Source organism: Camelus bactrianus, chromosome 5, assembly GCF_048773025.1.
Source record: "Camelus bactrianus isolate YW-2024 breed Bactrian camel chromosome 5, ASM4877302v1, whole genome shotgun sequence".
Classification (NCBI taxonomy): domain Eukaryota; kingdom Metazoa; phylum Chordata; class Mammalia; order Artiodactyla; family Camelidae; genus Camelus; species Camelus bactrianus.
This window is the reverse complement of record NC_133543.1, coordinates 70,573,212-70,593,998: the sequence shown is the minus strand read 5'-3', so window position 1 is coordinate 70,593,998 and position 20,787 is coordinate 70,573,212. Positions and strand designations below refer to the sequence as shown.

At 33.1% G+C, this 20,787-nt stretch overlaps 1 protein-coding gene across 6 annotated transcripts in view; it reads right to left on the bottom strand.

The window, feature by feature from the left end:
• ERBB4 (erb-b2 receptor tyrosine kinase 4) overlaps positions 1-20,787 on the bottom strand; it is a 985,443-nt gene that overhangs the window by 210,598 nt on the left and 754,058 nt on the right. For all 6 annotated transcript variants that reach the window (XM_045520468.2, XM_045520469.2, XM_045520470.2 and 3 more), the window contains one exon: positions 1,032-1,164. In XM_045520468.2, the coding sequence (XP_045376424.1) occupies positions 1,032-1,164 (133 nt within the window). The remainder of the gene's footprint in view (positions 1-1,031; positions 1,165-20,787) is intronic.

The window sequence follows — 20,787 nt, the reverse complement described above, 5'->3', positions numbered from 1 at the left end:
TTCTAATTTCACACAACTTCTAACCACTAGAAAGTATTTTCTTATATGTAACTGTATAGTAGCTTTCTGAAACTTTCTTCTACCGAGAGTCAACTTCTGAGGGAAAAGAGCTAAAATTTAACTTATTATCAGTGTGGGAAATTTATGAATGAATGAATCTCTCTATTCCTGTCAGTGTTAAGAGGAAAAGTCAGACTGTCACACTGAGAGTGAGAAGGAAAACAAACCCAAAGAAGGCTAAGTAAGTCTCAGAACAGATTTGCTCTGAACTGTTCAGACAGACACTGATGTGTGTTATCATGAGAAAGAAGTAGGATTCGAGTTGAGAAGGATGTAGTAATGCATGGTCTCCTGTAATTGTTTTCCCCCATAACCTGTACAGTGAAAACGATTATCTTGCATGCTAGAGACTCAGCATGGCAATATAAAAGAAATTATAATATTTTATGGGTACTCTACATAGTCACAATAACTAACATGCATAATATCAAATGCGTCTCATAAAGTCTGTGTGATTACAAAACTAAGCTTTACCCTTTAAGCTCAGCTTTTCACTGCCAGTGTAATGAGATCAGTGGCTACCAATGTAATGACCTTAATTAAAGTATAAGTCACTCGTCGATCTGGTTTTATTTTGAACCCAAAAATTCTCTTTCTAACATTTTTCTGGTTCCGCTACTGGGATATCCTCTTATCCAGATATACTCTAGTTCTGCTACTTTGATGTTCTAGAGCTTTTTAATGGAACCCGAACCCGCAAAAGAAACAGATCTGTCTTATCGTCAATGATCAATGCTCAATGATCATTTCCTTGACCCCTGCTGTTCACTCTCTTTAAGCCATGACTCTGCCTTGACTACTTTTATTACATACTCTGATTTTTCATCAACTTTGTATAGCATACTTTAAAATACAGACCCTCAGCAAGAAATTGAATAGAATTTTCCCTTGGATTAAAAAACTGAGGATCATCAAAACCTGCTAAACCTGGAAACCCTTAAACATATGAAGAGAAGAAATAAACACCTCACCTCTGTTTCCAGGAATCTTCTTAAGGCTCTTTTCTTTTTGATGCTTTTCCTCCTAACATAAACTGCAAACGTTAGACCCATGATGACCAGGATGAAGAGCCCACCAATGACTCCAGCTGCAATTAGGGGAGTTCTGCCAACCAGAATGGAAAAAAAAAAAAGAAGTATGAAGAGAGAAAAGACAGAGGATTATCCACATATCACAAGTCTAGTTGGAAGAAATGCAAATAAAAACACACTGGAGCTGTCGCAAAACTTTTTCATTGTAACAACTGTGCTTTTTTTTTTTTTTTAAATAATACACCATGCAAAGACAACTAATCTTTGAGAGTGAGCAGCCACAACATGCCATTTGATGAAAAATGCAAAGTTTGATAGCAAAATGAAGAACATAGGCCAAATTTTTGACACAGGAACATTTTAAATTGTTTAATTTTACTTTTAGCTGTAACAAAATAGAAATACATTTAAAAAGTATTGTTTCAGTATATACTATTGTTTTCAACATTTTCTCTATAGCAGTTTTTCTTTCTCAACAGTGGCACTATTGACATTTGGGCTGGAAACCTGTTTGTTATGGGAGACTGCCCTATGCATTTTAGGATGTTTAGCAGCATCCTTGATCTCCATCCACTAGATGCCACCAACACCTCCTTCAGTCATGAGAACGTCTCCAGACATGGCCAAATGCCTGTCAAAATCACTGCCAGTTGAGAACAACTGGTCTAAACCAAAAATGAGGGGTCTCAGGACATATGAACCCCGCACACCTCTTGCTTACCCAGATACCAACAAAGAGAGGCATTGACAAAAGTGCTGTTTCAAACCCTGGCAAGGGCAATCCTGCTGAAACAAAGGGCAGGAGAACGATGTAGAATTGGGTCAGACAGGTTTTCAGAGTTACGATAGACAGAGTAAACATTATTGTTAGCAGTGTGACTAAGCATTGGGTACCCATAAAGAGGTCTACATATTAAGTATTACATAAAGATAGGCAAACAGTACTAAAAATGGATTAGGAAGAGATCGACTAGAGAGTTTTAGTCTTAGAATGTTTCTCTAATACACTGTTAGTGGCAGTATACTTTTGAAGCTGAACCCTTTTTGTTTTCTGAGATAATTTTTGTCCTCACTTGAAAAGTAACATTTGCAGTCTTAACTTCTTGTTCTAGAATAGAGTAGCATCTATGAGCCTTCTGTGGTCAGATCCCTTAAATTTATTAATTTTATATGCCACAGCCAACAACTCAGACTAAAATACATAGGTGGGGGGAGAGGGTACAGCTCAATGGTAGAGCGTGTATCTAGCATGCTCGAGGTACTGGGTTCCATCCCCAGTACCACCATCAAAACAAATAAATAAATAAATAAACAAACAAACCTGGTTACCTCCCCTTTACCAAAAAAAAAAAAAAATTTTTTTTTTAAAAAGACAGAAAAAAGAGAGATTATTTAAACAAACAAACAAAAAACATAGATGTGGACCATGAAGCCATGATAGATATCAAAACTAAAAAAGAATTCCCTGAATGCTTATGCTTTCCCTAGTAAAGTGTTTTATATTTTATGGTCTTATTTGCAGAAGAACCTATCCTATACAACCGTACTCTTTTAGAAAAATAAATTACTTGTTTTTCCAAGATAAACTGTTCCTCAAAGACAGACCAGAAATAATGAAAGCAGATGATCCTAAATAAAATTTAAAAATTTTAAAGAGCTATTGAAGAAAATGTGTATAACTTCTTCGATAAATGAAGTCATGTGTTTTAAGGATTATGTTACATTATTGTCATACAAAACTGCAGAAAAACCTAAAAAGTAGTTCATCCTAAAGGTTGTTTCCTGACAGTTGAAAGTACTGTAGCATACTGAAATGTTGCTATAATTCAACTAGATTTTCCTAAATGGAATTTTCTAAAGACATAAAAATCTATGCTGAGAAAATTAAACTATAGTATGAAAACAAGCTCATCATTGTGATGTGTCCTGGTATGTAAGATTATATTTTTGAGCATGCCAGTTAAATACCTATTTCAGAAAATATTTCAAGTTTTTAACTAAAGGCATTATTTTCAGCACAAGTGCCTAACATATCCCTGAAAAGCCACTACTATAAAAAGGGTTGTATTTTTGTTTCTTGAGCTCAGTTTTTTACTTCAAAGGATTTATGTATGATTGAGAAAAGTCCTTAACATTTTGTTAATTGTAGATTTGAATTAACCTCTAAAATTCCTCTGCTTATCTATTTTGCAAAAAAAAAAAAAAGTGGTGTGTCTTTATGAAAATGTCAGTGTTACTGTAAATTAAAAGAAAATGTTCTTTTGTTCTTGTTTGCTTTTCATTTTAAGAATAATCACTTCCAATACAACAAAACAAGATCCCTGACTATTTTTTTCATTTAATTTGGATAAATATCAATTATCATATCATTACTACTTACTTTAGTCATGGTAATGAAAATAAAACATTCAAAACCTCAATATACAGTAATTCCTATGTTTTTCTGGTCAGCTTTTACTTTTAATATTTTCCTGCAGCAGTTCCTTGGTTGATTTGTATTCCTTTACCTTTTTTCCCTCTCATTATTCTGTAGGATGATAGAGGTACAAACAACCTGAAGAAGTAAAAATGGAGTCTCTGTACCTGAAACTCATACATAACTGTTTTCTCAGACATCTTAAGAGGGCAAATTCTTCTTATTCTAGCAAAAGCTACTCTTGGAAAAAAAAAAAATTAACCACAAGGAAGCAACCAGTTAAATTGAGAAGGGACAATGTTCTATAAGGAAACTTAACTTGTTTTCTCTAATAAGTGGATACCATGAAAAAAGGTACTGATCTTGATGAAGAAGACTTAATATTCTTAACAACCAGATATGAAATGCAATCCTGGCCTGGACTCTAGTTTGGACACACCAGCTTACAGATATTTTTTAGATAATTTGAGAAATTAGAATATGGATTAGGTCGTAGATGAGATGAAAACGTACTGGCATGTAAAGATGTGGACAAGAAATTGAAGACTGGCCTACAAAACAGGAGGAGCTCAGTCAGGAAAAAATGTATACAGTATCACGTGTGTGTGTAAAAAGATCTGGAAGAATGTACAATAAGACACTAAATAGTAGTTGTCTCTGAATAGTATGACTACAGTGTTCTTATTTTTGTATTTTTGCTCTCAGGCATTTTTTAATATTCTACAATGTATTTATTTTCCTTTTGAAATAAACATTTGTTAAATTTAAGAAAAATACAGAAAAAAGAAATCATTGTCTAAAAGTTTTATTTTACAATAATGGCCTCATTTTGTTTTCTTTCTTTTTTTTTTTTTTGAATGTTTACTATGTATTTTTTCAATTAAGATTTAGTTTTACTATTCCCTGTCCACTTTTATGATCTAAGTTCTTCTGCAAGTATTTTTTATTCATTATAGCTTAATGTGTCTGAGACATATAATTACCACTATGTTTCTTACAATTAACATTGTTTCATAAGACCAGGTTAGTCAGAAAAGTTAATACTGCTTACACATTTCCTACTCACCCCCAATTTTGATGATTCCTAGATACCTGTAGGTGTATGATAGATACACTTTTTTTTTTTTCCTGAGAGTTAATACTTCACTTTTTATGAGGATACTTTGGAATAAGAGGATATAGCTATTTAAGTTGCTTTTTAAAATTGCTGTATATCCCTCCAATGTCTAATGCTGGCTATTGCCAGCTAAGGTGTATACCTGAAAGACAGTGTCTTCTTCTCATTTGTGAGTCTGAGTAACCTCTAAGAGGCTGAGATGTGATACTGTTTTTGAAATCATGAGGGTCAAAACAAAGGGACCTAGGATACACTGTAATCCCTTATCTGTATTGTTTGTTTCCTCTTTTGCCTATTCATTAAACATTGTTAGGATCTTCTAAAGTATCAAATATAGGACATTTCAAGTAACAAGTCCAAGCTTAGCTAAAAGGATGCTATCAATTGATATTCTACCTTATTCTGTGATTTGGAAATAGTATAATGAAACTGATACCCTCCCACTACTCATAGAAACTAATATAATAAGGACTATAGGTCACAAATGAACTTGGCTAATTTATTTAAAAGCATATAACTTGGTTTTCATAATTTCATTTAGACGTTCAGAGACAACATGTATATAATATTCTATTGCCTTGAATGCAATTACTTGTTTTAAACAGTTATATATAAAAGAGTAGTGTCTCCCAAAACCATATTACTCATATAATAAGGTGCATTCTTATCTATCATTACTATATTCGAACCATGTTAATCTTCACCAGAGGAAAATGTGACAGAATACATGGAACTTGATTTTATAAACATCCAAATATTTTCTTTTATTGATCTGTTTCCTTCCAGATAACTGATCACAAATAAAATAGAGTGATGTCAATATAATGTATGATTAAAACTCAAATGGTTTGAAAACTATTTTGTTATATCAATTTTCATTTCATGGTAAGGGCAGGCTATCCTCCAAAAAATGTACAGTGGTATTTTCTTTAAAATTGTAAACTTGGTAAAATTGGTATTTTAACTAATGGAGTCACTAAAGAATGCAGAATCTATAAGATTCTTTTATATGAATTTCACCGAAGAAAAGGATTTTAAATTTATAATATAGGTATATTTTTCTTCATGTCTTGAATACAGAATAATTTTCAACTACAGATAAAGGAATCAATCCGAAGCCCTGAAACACACTGATGGTATAGTTTGCCACTCCCAGTACTGACTTTAAATCAGAGCACTCCACTTTTCGAAACTTCTAAATTAAACAGTTTGAAGATGGGTTTTCAGGATTCGTTGGATCAGACTTGGAGCTGGTTCACTGTTTATCTATGGGCACTAAAGGTTAATCTTATTTTTAAAAAATTTACACAGAAGGTGAAAGCAAACAAACAAAAGCAACAGGATAGTCAGATAAATTTAACATGGAATTTCTGTATACTAAACTTTAAACTGTAAAATAGTGCCTCTAACATTATTATGTCGTGCTTACCTTTCAAATCTGCATGGTTTTTCCTTATGGTGGTATATTATGCTGGCAAAATGCTTTTGCATCAGACCAGTCTGAGTTTTATTTATGTGTCTGACTCCAATAGTTGTGAGCGAAGTGCCTCCATCAAATAACTCAGCTTAAGCACACGTAAGCACATTCTTCCCCTAAGGTAATGAAAAATAAACACAGCAGGACCTACCTAGTCTTTCTTGAATTCCTAAGACCTGATAAATTCACCTTTAGATCCTGCTTAGTACTGTCATTAAATCAAATACCTTTAAGCGCTGGAGAACCATATGCCTCACTTCGGCCAGGACGATCGTAGTTTTGCCGCTGCTAAGTTATCAGCAGAAACTCATTCACTCTTTAAAGTGCCCTTATGTGAGTAATAAATCAAATGTTTATCCTTTGATAAACACTTAGCCCAATTTAGAGAGTCTAAGACACCCTGTGATAACAAGTCTTGACAAATACATGTATAAATAAATAAACACACACATTCATACAGGAGTATCTAGGAGTGAACACGTTTCACTTCCCGGGGACGTAAATTAATTACTACCTGTAATAAGCCTATATATAATGTAAATGGATGTTTCACAAAGAAGGGTTAGATGTGATGATTCTCTGTAATCTTATATTTTCTTTTAAAAATACAATTAGGTAACATTGGCTATCATCATACGCCCTATCTTCCCTCTGAAAATGTTACCGTAACCATTAGACAAAAGCATGAGTCTGTGATGAGCCAGAGGTTAAATGTATCCTCAGCAATGTATTTCGTATTCTTAATTTGCTCTTGCTAGAAGAAAAAATGTAGTTGATCAAAAACACATTGATTCATTAATAAAAGAAAATTCTTAGAATCAGTTGCAGACTGGGATAAAGAATGCAACTTTGGAAACAGGAACACTGTCAAAAATATTATATTAATTATGTCAGCAGTTTAAACAGCAAAATTTCTTTCTAAATAAGAGGTATACAAGATTTGACTGTCGTCAGGTACTCATGCATTTTATAGCCATAGTCACTAATAATTCACTTCATTCTCAATGGGAATAATCTAATAGAAATGAAAATGTCAAAGATTTTCTATCCTGATATAGAAACATTCCCTTTCATAGAGGTAAATCAGAGATTTATTTGATCCTATGTACCACCCTTAAATTCAAATAATTTAAATAGATTGACTATAGACTTCCTTTCTAATAATACCTGTATATTTTTAATTAAAAATTTCTTTCTATGTATATTTCCACAATAACAGATCTTATAACCCCCATATTAAAATAAGAAAACAGAAAAATCAAGATACCTAGATAAGGTCAAATATAAACTGTAATGTTAACATTTTATGTCTTGTAATCTCAAGTCCATTAATTTTCAACTATGTTATGTTGTACTTCTAAGTTGATTCATTGGATTCATTTGGGTTTTTTTTAGAGAACTGTATTTACAATTCATCAGATTTTTCTTCAATCCCTATGTTTGATAGTAGAGAATACAAAATGTACACAAATTTATTTATGGGTTCTAACAAACTCTTTGCTTTTATATTTAGTTATATCTTTTTATTTTAGTGTAATCAAATTATCATTTTATCTGCATTGTTGTATTAATTCTGATTTAAGTCTGTTAAATCCTTTATGATTTTAGATACTTAGATGTATTCTTCACTTAGCTTATTTTATTTTCTCAGTGAGAAAACAGTTAAAAGGATTTGGGGGACTTAAAACAAACTGAATTTCCTTTAAAAAAAAAAAAAGCAAAGACAAGCAGTATCTATTATCCTGGTGGTAGTCCTCCGAGAGGATTTCCAAGTGTTAATGGGGGAGTTGGTGGCCTTAAAGAGTTCTTATGTTTTTGATGAAGAGAGATGGGAGGAGATTTTGAGACCCAGTACAGTTTGGGGAGAAATGTCAGGACTTAGTATATCTATGTAGGGTCATTGAACATTTCTTCCAGGACTCAAGAACAAAGCTACTTTTACCAGGTGTTTTATATGCATTGTGTCAAACGATTCTTCTGACATAATTGATCACGTAGGTATTATGAAGCTGAGGTAGGTTATTTAACTTGCCTCAGGCCACAAGCACCCTAAGTGGATAGTCAAGATTTGAATCCTGGCATGTTTTACTCCAAAACCTTTTCTGCTTCCAATAAAATATGATTATAAGAGTATATTAGGAAGATTATTCTTCTAAAATACTAGATAGATAAGCCAGGAAAAGAAGACATTTTCAAGAAGAGCAGTTAGGTATTTTAATAATCCTTTCTGGTAGCAACAAGGGACAGGGTAGAGGATGAGATAGAGAAGTATTTATAGTAGCAGAAATAATTGAATGTATAAACTTGATGGTGATGAGAGACAGAGGAGGTGTCAAAGATGGCTAGACTCTCATGCCCGGGTAAGTGGAAGGCAACTGATTCCGTTCTTGAACATGAGAAATCAGGAGAAACACATTTGGAAGGAGAAGTGTTCAGTTCTTCCTGATCTATGGATCTGAGAAGCTGAACAGTACTCAGCCATTGTTATCATTTTGACTGACTTTCACACTTCTGTGACTACTTGTTCCTTCTCTAATATCTAGACTTATGCCTGTGTTGATTTTATTAGTAGCTTCACATCTTTAATTAAAGAGAACCACAAAGATAACATAATGTCGTTTCCTATAAAACTTCCCAATACTTCATTTTTCCCTCCTCTGAGAATGCTAAAAATGCAAAGAAAAGGTTTGGTTCAAGGGCCTCTTTTAATTCCTTTTTTCTTTCCTTCCCCCTTTCTCTTTTGTTTTCCTAATAAACTTCTATTTTACAGGATTTGATTTCTCTCATTAAGATGAAGTCTGCTGTTTCAATCTATTTTTGTTCTTATCTTTTTACTAACCTTTGGAAATCAATCACTGGTAGGCGTAACACATGTCTAAAACAGTTAATACGTTTGAAAATACCGTTTGTACTGTTGCACGTGGAACTGCTCTTAACCTTGGGTAACACACACTGGAGCCAGGGGCCTTACTTAGTAAGTCTACATGGATCTTTGTTAATTTTGAGTCCTAATGGCTTCCCCTTTTTTGGAGAATTTAAAGTTTGGCACTAAATATTAAGACTTAGAGTTCTGTAATTGAAAAAGATAGCTAAACATAATGATTCTGAAAGAGGCCACTTCATATTTTTTATTTTGTGATTGGGTAATAGGAACAGTCTTATGCTCAGACATAAAGTACTAAGTGCTAATAAATGTCCTCAATTTTATTGCCATCTCAGTGACCCAGTTCATTCATTCCATTCTGCTTTCATATTTATAAGAGCATCTCCCCTAAGCACTGTGCATCTCTTTTATACATTCACAAAATAACCTTAATTTAGTTGTTTATAATTATTCTCTCTTGGAATCTTATCTGTTTCTAGATAAATTATAAGCCCCATGAGGCTAGGGGCTATTATTTCTACTTTTATATTGTGCTAAACCTCCAATAACATCCTCTAAGAAGATCCTCAAGAACTATCACTAAGTAAGTCAAATAGCAAATGGGATATTTTAGGTGATAATATATTTAAGAAAAATGCAATTACTTCACTTAAGACTTTTTTAGTATTTGGAACAATTGTGAAAATGGCAAAAAAAAAAATGTTCTTTGCATTTATCTTCTAAATAGTTGTCTGTAATTACTCATTTCACCTCTGCTGTCTTAATTACTTAACTAATTCCCATTGTATTTCAGTCTCTCCACTAAATCAGCTCTTGTCATGGTCACCAATGATGTCCTTCTGGTCAAATTAAACAATTTTTTAGATCTAATCTTAACCAATCACTTAATATTACTTCAGGTGAGTGATCGCTTTCCCTTTGTTAAAACACTATCTTTCCTTGAGTTTCTCCTCAGTCTGGTCAGTCCTTTTCAGTTCTATTTTGCTGCTTCCTCCCTATCTCCCTGACTTCTAAACGTAGAAGGGTCCCAGGACTTCCCCATCAGATGGATTTCTTGTCTACTTACATTTACTCCCTAGATATGATATCATCCATCTCTTTACCTAAGTAGTGATAAGAAAATTTGTATCTTTAGGCCTCTCCGCTAAATTAATATATATTCAATTGATATCTCCACTTCGATATCTTATATCTCAGTCTTAACAGTTACAAAATAAACTTTGATTCCAACACCTCTTCTCCTCCCCAGAAGCACTGCTTGCTCCTTCCTGAGTCTCTCTTATTTTATCAAGTGGCAATTTTTCCTATCTGTGTTCTTTCACATTCCACGTCAATTTAAGCTAGGAAAACGCTTACAAACACGTGATTAGATCCTTGCTCATTACAGCTCCTTTCTTCTCTACTTAAGTAAAATCTATCCCTTTGAGGGCAAATGTTCTTTTGTTTCTAATCTTGTAACACTTACTTCTAATATATCCCACGGCATTAACTGACTTCTAGTTTAATTTAGCTCATCTGGGAGTTCTAAAATAGAGTTGCCATTTTAAGGGTCTTATTTTCATGAGCAATGTGTAAATTTCAAATAACTTGAGGGACATGTACATATTCAGAGCTTAAAGGTAAAACAATGGCATTTCTAATTTAGAAGTACAAAGGTAAGTCCTTTAAGTTTGGAACTGTGTCACAAACATTTATATTTCTTTGGAGGCTAGTTTGTCTCATGAAAAGAAGAACTAAATATATAACTATTACATGAATAAATAACTGAATGAATAGTTTACTTCTATAAATATTTAGATACTTTTAATCTTAAATCAGCTCTTGAAAGCACATAAATATTTCAACAATTTCAGAGTTTCCTATGTATTTTTAAACTTACAAAAGTGTAGCTCTAAAATGTTTCTAGTGAAAAGAAAATGGGAAAAGTTATTTATTTAATGCTTCTTGAATTGTAGCTGGTATATGTTTACTATTTGCTTATTCCTGATTTCAGACTAATAGGAAAATAATATTTTCTCCTAAAAGCAGTGGAACTAATCCTCAGACCAGATGTTATTTTTGTTTGCTTGTAGTAGTTTAGTTAATCTCTCACCCCTGCCATACTGTGTCAGATTTCTGGTTGACTAACCCAATTGTCATTCCTAATCCTCTGCTCCCTAACACCTTCTAATCTAGGGATTTTTAAAAAGCTGAATAACTTCCCTTGTCTCTCCCCATCCTGATGTGAATATACTACAAATTTCTGGCCAATGTGAGAAAAGCAAATGTTGGCTAGAGGAATTCTGGGAAAGGACATGTACAGATGATGGAACCTGTCTCTCCACTTCTGTCCTTAGGTGTAATGCTTAGAGCTGCAGCCTCCATGGTGCTACCAAAACAGAAAGACAAGAAAATGACATCAGTTCTAGCTCTGATGTTTCTGATCCATGGAACCAAAGGCAATAGCTCCCTCACCTGTAGACTTGGGTATTTTAAAGAATAACACATAAAACTATTTGTTGATGCCACTAACATCAGGCTTAATTTTACCTGTAGTCAAGTGAAGCCCTAAAGGAACTGTGTCCAGACTACAAGTTTTCCTTCTTTTCTTGCACTGAACTATCAAATGCATCATCTCTAAATAATGACATTTTTAAAAACAAAAGATGAAACAGATGGCTCTTCCCTTTCTAGATAATAGCTGATAACCTTTCTTTTATGTTTTCTATTGTACCTGCTTAATTATCACAGTCTCTTGGCCATTCACCAGGCTTTACCTACATCAGCCTTGACCGAACACTTTTATCGAGGGTAGGGTGGGGAGGTGCTCTACACACTTAACAAGTACCCTGAGTAGAAGCTTGTGAAGCCTCTTCAAGGATGCGGTTTCTGAATTGTAGAATTTAAATGTGTTTTAACGGGAGGCTTTTCCATTGCCATCCATTTTCAAATAGTGATAAATTTGAAAAGTAGTAAAATGTTTTCATAATTTACAAACCTAAAGCAAATATTGTACTAGAAGATCAATAAAGAGAACGTGAAGAAAACAGAGTTCTTCGTTAGCATTTAACTTGGCAAAACATGAGTATCCAGTTTTTCTAATGCCTTGGACCATAGTAGACTGGAAGTAACCCAAGGGAAAAATGAGAGGGTAAAGCTGTTTCTGTCTGCCTCCTTTAAAATACTCTGCAGAGTACTGGGGGAAAAGACAAACAAACCCTCCTTGCAAAGACTTTTGGTCACTGCATCCCACATTAAATAGTGTTTTAAACATAGAATGGATTGCTTTTATATTCTAAGAGGAGGTTTGTTGTGATCAAAATCACAAGAACACATTTTAGAGCATCTAATAACAATGTTTAGCAATATAACTCCCTTTTGAACTTATATAAATGCCCAATCCCTAATTAAAGCACATTTCTAATTATGGAGAAACCCATTTTTTTTTCTGAAGCGATTGCTTAGAAGATGTTATGATTCTGCAGATGTGCTGAATACAGATTTAGAGCCACCAGATAACATAAACAAAGGGAAAAAAATGAACCTAAGTCAATTCAAATAACATTGAAATAATATAATAGCAAGACAACTTTACACTTTGCCTGAAACCATTTCATTTACATGCAAAAGAAATCATTACTACCAAGGGAAAAAAAAACACCCACATCTACATGAACCAGCTTCTCTTCCTAGCTAGAATATTAATTTTTATTAATCTGTTCTTTGTCTATTATTTTTCTATTATTGAAATTATGTATACTATTAACATGAGGTTACATTTGATAATACGTATTGCTTTGGACATCCAGGAAAGGATATTTTAAAATCTTTCTTTTGTAATGATCATTAAGGACATAATCTAACAGTAGTATGGAGTAGACATATTAATTCCTTATAAATTCCTTGACTGATGTATATCTACAAACTTTCTACTTTTCAGTCATTTAATTTTTCAGATTACATATCTTTATTTCTCCACCTGGGAATTTAACCCAGGCAAACAGCTCACCTTTACTTACAATCATGCCTGCTGAGTTCACACAAAATTTCATTTTTTTCTTAGGGCAAATAGCAGAACAAGAGATAAACACTTAATAGGCCTTAATTTCACTACCTGGCAGTGGATTGTAACTGGAAAACATCACCGTCTCTTCTTGAGTACATTTTGGGACCACTGAGCATATTAGTACTTCAGTTATTGGCAAAATAGTCAAAAACAAACAAAGCAATCTAATTTAAACAATTCCCAACTGTAAGTTTAAGAGGGTAATGCAGTGGTCACCAACATGTAAAATATCATACTAGCAATTCTTCATTATCAGGTAATGATGTCTTAGTAACTGAAAAGAGCAAGAGTGAGAGCCACAGAGAGGGAACACAAGGGAGAGGCCCTTCGAAGCAAATCTAGTCTTAGGATTTTATAAAAAGGTTTAAGCATTGCCGTAACTCACCAAGTTTTAAGTTTTACTTAATTATTTCAAAACTGTGTAGGGTCAAAGTCATCCTATGAATTGTTGAAATATTAAAGGTCCATCTATGTATATCTGTCCATCTAAGATTACTTAAAACCAATTTTTAAAAAAATCAACAAACTTTGAAAGAAGGTTAATTAAGCTTCTTTATCCATCAAATTCTCTTTATAACCTGAATGATGATACCATAAAGAAAACAACTCATTAGAAGAAATTTTTAAATCATGCAGTTCTTGGCAAACTTTGGCAAAAATCTTTCAGCCATACTTTTATGGGACTCTAATTTTACATAGGTATATAAAATATATTGTAAAATTTTATATAAATGTAAATAAAATGAGACCATAACTCAAATGTTTTCTAACTCCAATATTTGTAGTTCTATTTTATCTAAATTTAATATGTTCTGAATAATGATTAGCAAATTTGAATAAAAAATGGAATATTTTCCATATATTCTGATTGATACCAAGCTAAACATACTTTTTATAATGCCAGATACACTATATATATATATATATATATATATATATATGTATGTTGTCTTATAATTTGTAAAAGACACAAAATTTGGAACAGTCTAACTATCTTTTAATACAGGATCAGTGGTATGTTACTTTTACAAAAAACAATGCAAACATAAAAAGAAGCTATTGACTGGAAGGCTGTTTGTAATGTACAATTAAGTGAGTAAATAAGTTGCTGAATAATGTGTGATGTTTCCGTATCTGTAAATAAACAAAACCCTTTATAACTGTATATATGTATTAGTATACAGATAAATGTGTAGAAGGATAAACACAGGTGTACACATATGTACTCTAACTTTAATACACTGAGCATGTTGTACTTTTGTGATTTTAAATATCATTTTAAAATATATTGAAGGTAAAAAACAAACAGAGAGAAGGAAAGATAAGAAACACCTAAATCACAGCCAGTGAGCTTTCACCACTGGGATGGTGAACTCTACTTCTACTTGTTTTAGATTTAAAAGAGGATGCTGCACAAATTGAGAAGACGAGAACCATGGCTTGAGGATAAATTTAATTACATCAGTACAATCAGACTCAAATATATTTTATTTGTAAGGGATTGTTCCTTACAACCTAATTCCTTACTTAAGAGCATAAAAAAATGAAATAGGAAAAAAATTTCCTGATTTCCTGATGTACAAATGTTCTCTACCTGCACAACTGCACAAAAAATCTGCTGATGCTTGTAGTAACGATGTATTTTGGAGAAATTGTTATATATTGGCATTTTGCAATTATGACTATAGGTACTGAAATCTGTTAATTTCTCTGAACATACAGAGGATGCTGTTAGATTCTGACTAAATATTTAAGTCTTCTAATTTAATGAGTCTAGAGTCACTGGTAGCAAACTGCAGCCTTTCATTTTTCATGCAAAAATAAAAAAAGGGTGACCTTCAGTTGGATACATGTAAAGTAACACATTGCAAATTATTGATGATTTCTGAATTAGTGTCAGGATAATTTAAATGCAAACATTAGCACACATTATATTTGAATTTAAAACCCCAGACCTCATCTTCTTACCAGAAAATCCACTATCTGCCTGCATCTTTGTCTATAAATTCTAATTTTTTTGTAGTTACAGTGGATGCATGGTCCCTGCTCCTTTGCATGGCGAACTTCTGTACTTGCATACTAAATTCCATTCCTTATGATAACTAAAGAAAATTTTGCCTACAGTTGTTCATTATCTCTTGAAATATAGTTTTTTTCTTTTTTTTGTCATTCTTATCAGCTTATAAACATGATATAATGTTTTCCAACTTAAGCACTGCAAACAAATAAAACACTTTCCCTTGAGTTCATGTTCTCCATTTGCAGCAAACTCCTTTTGAAAGCTTCCTCTGTACAAGTTGCCTCTATTTCTGTCTTCTCCCACCCTCTTCTTAACCCCTTTCAAGACTTAACCCATTCTGTCACCACCACTCCAATGGAAACTGTTCCTGTCATTTCAGGATTCCCCAGTAACCTCTGTCTTGTCAAATAAGATGACCACTGCTTATTCCCTATCAGCATTAGCCACGCTCCCCTCCCCCTAGCAACTTTCTTCACTTGGCTTCCAGAACTCATTTTTTCCTGGTTTTTCTCTTACTGTCAATTTTCCTGTCTTAATTTCCTTCGTTATACTACATCCTTCTCCACTTTCTGCCCCTTAAATAATGGAATATCTTAAGGATCATTCCTAAATCTTCTTTTCCATCTGCACTTCCCGCCTGTAGACTTCCCGCCAATGTTACGGATTTAAATACAACTAATGACCAAGACTCCTCTCTTGAGCTCCAGAATGTTGTAACTATCTGCCCATGCAAAATCTTCACTCACATAGCAGGTAATCATCTCAAGCTTATGATGGCCACGACAAAATTTTTTATTTTCCCTATAGAATTTGTTCCACTTCCTTCTGAGCCTTCACCTCAGTGTTTGACATCACCTCTCACCCAGTTACTCAGATCAAAAAGCCAGGTGTTATCTGTTATATTTTCCTTTTCCTTACCATCCCAACACCATCCAATCTACCTACAATTTTCCTCATAGTAAATAAAACGGCAAATAAATAATTATAAAATAATATGGAATGTTTTATCTCTTCCACTACACTGTAAATTTTATAATATTAGGGATAGTGTTAATTTTTTTCTTTATTCTCTTCTTGGTGCTTGACATATAGCAAATATAATGAATATTTACTGGCTGGATATTGTTCAGTAGCAAACATAGAGGAGTAAGATTTTTTGTTTCATCATTTCAAAAACAAATAAAATATGGTATGTTTGATTGTATCAACAGTGGGAAGTTGTTTTCTTAGCAGAAATCCTTTTTCAGCTTACCGAACAGAACCAAGTGATACACAACCTAGGATTCATACCCTATGTTCTGTACTCATTACTATTTTCAATCAACTTTGCTGCATCCCACAAATCTTACAGCATAAACTAGGGAGCGAAGCCTAAAGAAAAAGCCTGCTGAAGCTCAGCACTGTATTGCCTGTTATTTTATTGCTGAGTGTCTGTGAAGTCTGGATTCTTATTTCTACCTTTGATAAGCAGCATTAACGTCAGGTCTGATGGAAGTGGTTCTCATACGGAACCATAGTAGTTTTACCAAATCCGTCCAGAGTTTATAAAGAATTGGCACTTTAGAAAAGATTAAAAAAAAAAAAAAACTTCACCTACAGTTTATTCATAAATGTCTTGGATTAGTCACTGATGCATTAGTATATGAAAAAGTAAAAATATATTTATATTATGCTACTGTTAGACGGAGTATATGCTTAGGTGATGGGAAGTATTGCTCTGTTTTGACCAAGCAGTGCCAGGTGTATTATTAGACTAAAATATGCTATGTTAGGACAAGCATTATAAAATCTTACACATTGGAGGAAGGCTATATAGGTAAAAGTTAGGACTAAGGGAAAGACAGTGGGTGAAATCGTTTCAGTAGACTATAACACAGTCAGTCAACTTCATCACAGGAATAGCTCTTAACTGTTCTTCCTCTTGGGAACCAGCCTAGTAGAAAGAAAGAAATGTGATCTATACAATCAATCAGACACATTTGAGCTCAAATCTTTGCTCTTCCACTTACTACCTAAGTGATTTTTTATAAATTGCTTAATTACTCTGAAGCTACCCTCATCTGTTAAATGATAATGGTGGTAACTATTTCATATCATGAACATTAAATATGATAATGTAATACCTAATAGATATATACTAGAATTTTTTTTTAAAGAATGGCAAAAATAAGCTCTAAATCTGAGAAGATTTTGGAAAAAGCAACACTATTCTGAGAAAGAAATAAGAAGCAGTGTTTTGATTTTTCCATTGATCCTTTTCTTTCTTGGTGCATAGAACAATGGTGGCATTTACTCTGGGATATGAACTTGGGATTTGAACTCCAGGATTTGGGATCCAGGGGTTCAAGAAAAAAACAGCTTTGGAAATAGATTTTGCATTTTTCATTTAAAAAAGAAAGATTTGTTTTCCTTCGACAAAATTTTTATGATAAGAGGTTTTTGTTATTGCTGTTTTGTTTTTAATCTATTAAATAGCAACTATAATTATTCCATAAATGACTCAAGCATATGGAATGCCTTACTCTGGGCAGAGAAACAGAATGCCATAAAAATTGCAATGGCCGAAAGCATTCAGAATTTATTCGAGGTGGGTTTCCTTTTCTTTATCATTCACTCACTAGTTACGAGTTACTGTGAAATTACTAAAATGAAATTATATGACTTTTGGTTTGAAGAGGGATGGCAGCAAAGAATGAAATCACTGTGAGGAATTTCGTTGGTAAATCAAAGTGCTCTCTGTTAATTAGTTCCTGCCTACATACATGGTATAAAAATAATTGTATGTTTATGAAAGAATGATTAGTTAGGTAATGTGCTGAGGTAATAAGAAAAAAAGCATGAAGAGAGCAATTTGAGTTAATATCTACACATCATTTTATGTAACCACCACATCACAGAAGGAGGTCCCAGTTAATTAGATTCCTTTAGTTAAACAAGAAATATTAAAAAAAAAAAAAAAAAGTAAAGATACTTAGGATCTAATCCAATGTATGCCTAAGTTATATGGGGGAATAAGTTTGACTGTTTTCCTGTCTAAAAACAGAAATTTTGATCTGTACCTAAGAAAGGTTTCTGCTTAAGTGTTGTTCATTCATTATATGTAAAAATTGAAATAATATTTTAATAGAAATATTGGCTGCAAAATGCAATTCTAAGAGAGTCTGTGCAATATAAATCCAAATATTTGAGTAATTTTCAATTTAGAAAGTAGACAATACTATGAATACTAAATGCAGACTCAAATGATCATCTTTTAGTCTTCTCTTGTAGAAGTTTGTAAGATCTGCGGCACATATAAACATATAGGTATATCAATGGATTCAGACAAACAGATGTTTCTCCTTAGCTCTGTCTGACTCATCCCATCTGTAACCTGTTGAAGATGATAAAATAAACACTCTTCTGTGAACATGCAAAAACATTTCGTCCACCATTCTTACTGTGTGTAAAACTGTTACCAAAGTATTCATAGGAAAAAAAATCCCTACTATCTTCACCTAGAGATCACATTTTAGGATCAAAATCTGTGACCTTCAAAGTGAGGAAGTAAGAAAAAAAATTAGTTTCTGTTTATATTAAATTTTTATTTCATCACTTAAAATATCTATCATAAATTCTGTTTATGTAATCCCATAGATGAGTGTGTGATGAAAGGTTTTCACTGATAAAAGTATTCAAAGTTTGATGACAGCTCTAGAGAGTGCTGTCCAACAGACATCTAATGCGAGCAGATGTGCTATTTAACATATTAGCCAATGTGTTATTTAACATATTCTAGTAGACATATTTTTTAAAGATGAAATTAATTATAATAAAATTGTATTTAGCCCAATATGTTCAAAATTAGTATCATTTCTACATGTAATTAATATGGCATGTTTAATGATATATTTTAATGACATGTTTTACATGCCTTTTTTCATATACCTTTAAAATCCAGTGTACATTTTACAATTACAGCACACCTCAGTTTGTGTTAACTGTATTTAAAGGGCTCGATGACCACATGTGGCCAGTAGTTACCATACTGGACAGAGCAGGTCTAGAGCACTCTTGAGGAAGACTCACCAGCTGTAAATTTGGGTTAACATTGGACCAGTTTGATTCTAATCATACTGAGAGCTACTGCTCACAAATGGAGTATTGAACACCTGGAGCCAACGTGTACATTGAGGTCTCACCTTATTGAAAATAAATGTACAAAGAACCCTGGTTTTAGTTCTAAGAAACTACCTGATTGTTTGCTTCTGGCTCTTTTTCAGGCAATCAAGGAATAAATAATTTGAATAAATCACTTCTCACAGATTTTAAGGTGTTCTGATATAGCAAAGTTGCATAGGACACAGAAAACAAAGTTCCTTTCTTGTAGGACAAGAAAGAATAAGAGAGATACCATTGGAAGTGCTATATGCTTAAGTCACCATGCTAGGTAAGGTAGGTGGAATTGCAGTATGGCCCCCAGGATTCTATTCTATGTATATAACTTGTTTAACATAGTTATATCTTAGTCCTTTGAAAGTATGAGGTGATTCCTGTTTATTAGGAATTCCTTGTTCATTTTGCCATATTTGCTACTGTTTCATTTCCTTTGCCCATTGTCAAAGCATCTCTATATGTGTCGTCTACAGAAATGTTTGAATGGGTTTACATTTTCAGTTGGTTGCAATTTAGACAGCTCTTAATCTGAAAGATATGAGTTAGAAATAAAATACTATGAAATGAAATTTAATATTCTAATCTACCGATATCCCAATTAAAAATCCTGAGTAATGCTGATGACACACTTACACCTCTAAATTGTACTCTATAAGAAACTAATGCCAGGGATCAAATCATGGAATAACACATGCAAAGTACTTTTAAAACTGTAAATACCTGTCTAAAAAAAGAAGCCAAGGCTTCAGGAATATGTTTCACTTTTTTGCTTCCATTTTTAGTAACACACTGGATTGTCAGTAGTGAATTTTAATGAAACTTAAGATATTTTGAGATTATTGATTATAAGCAGCCCTGACATTATTCCAAATCAGAAATTAATAATTCTAAACACCATAATTTCTATACCATGGAAAGATGCTGACAGGAAAGAGTGAAAAAGTATTCATAATGATTCCCCTTGACCCACTGAATTTTTGCTCTGACCCTTATCTAGTAAAAATAAACATCTCCCCAGCTCAATAATGCCATCTTTAGAATTTCTATTACAGTTCTAAAGTCAATGCTCTTAAACTCTCTTTTGACTCCCAACCAAAAGTATGACTTCTGGTCACATTTTCACAGTCAGTGGGTTCAAGTTTAATATTAATGTTTCTAGGATCTGTAAAAGCTTTGTAACAATGTGGGGGCATTCTGATATAATTAACAAAGCCACTCATGAAACATTGTGCCACTAAATACTTTTGTTTAAAATAACCACTTGAACTGTATGGACAGGAATTATCAACAACTGATCTGAGATTTTTCACTCTTGCCTTATAATTCTTTGATAATTTTGGTATTTTATGAGTACTGGGAAGTGGGGGACACAAATCATCTGGAAAAGAAGAAACTCACATACTCTCCTTCACCTCTTCAAACTCTCTATAATTCAAAAGTAAATCTAATATACAGAACATGGTGGACTGAGGATAGGCTTATAATAAAAAGCCTGTGTACTTTTATTTATTGGACTTAGGGATAATAACCCAACTGCCACTCAACTAAAGTAACTATCTACAGGCGATTTTGACCATTTGAT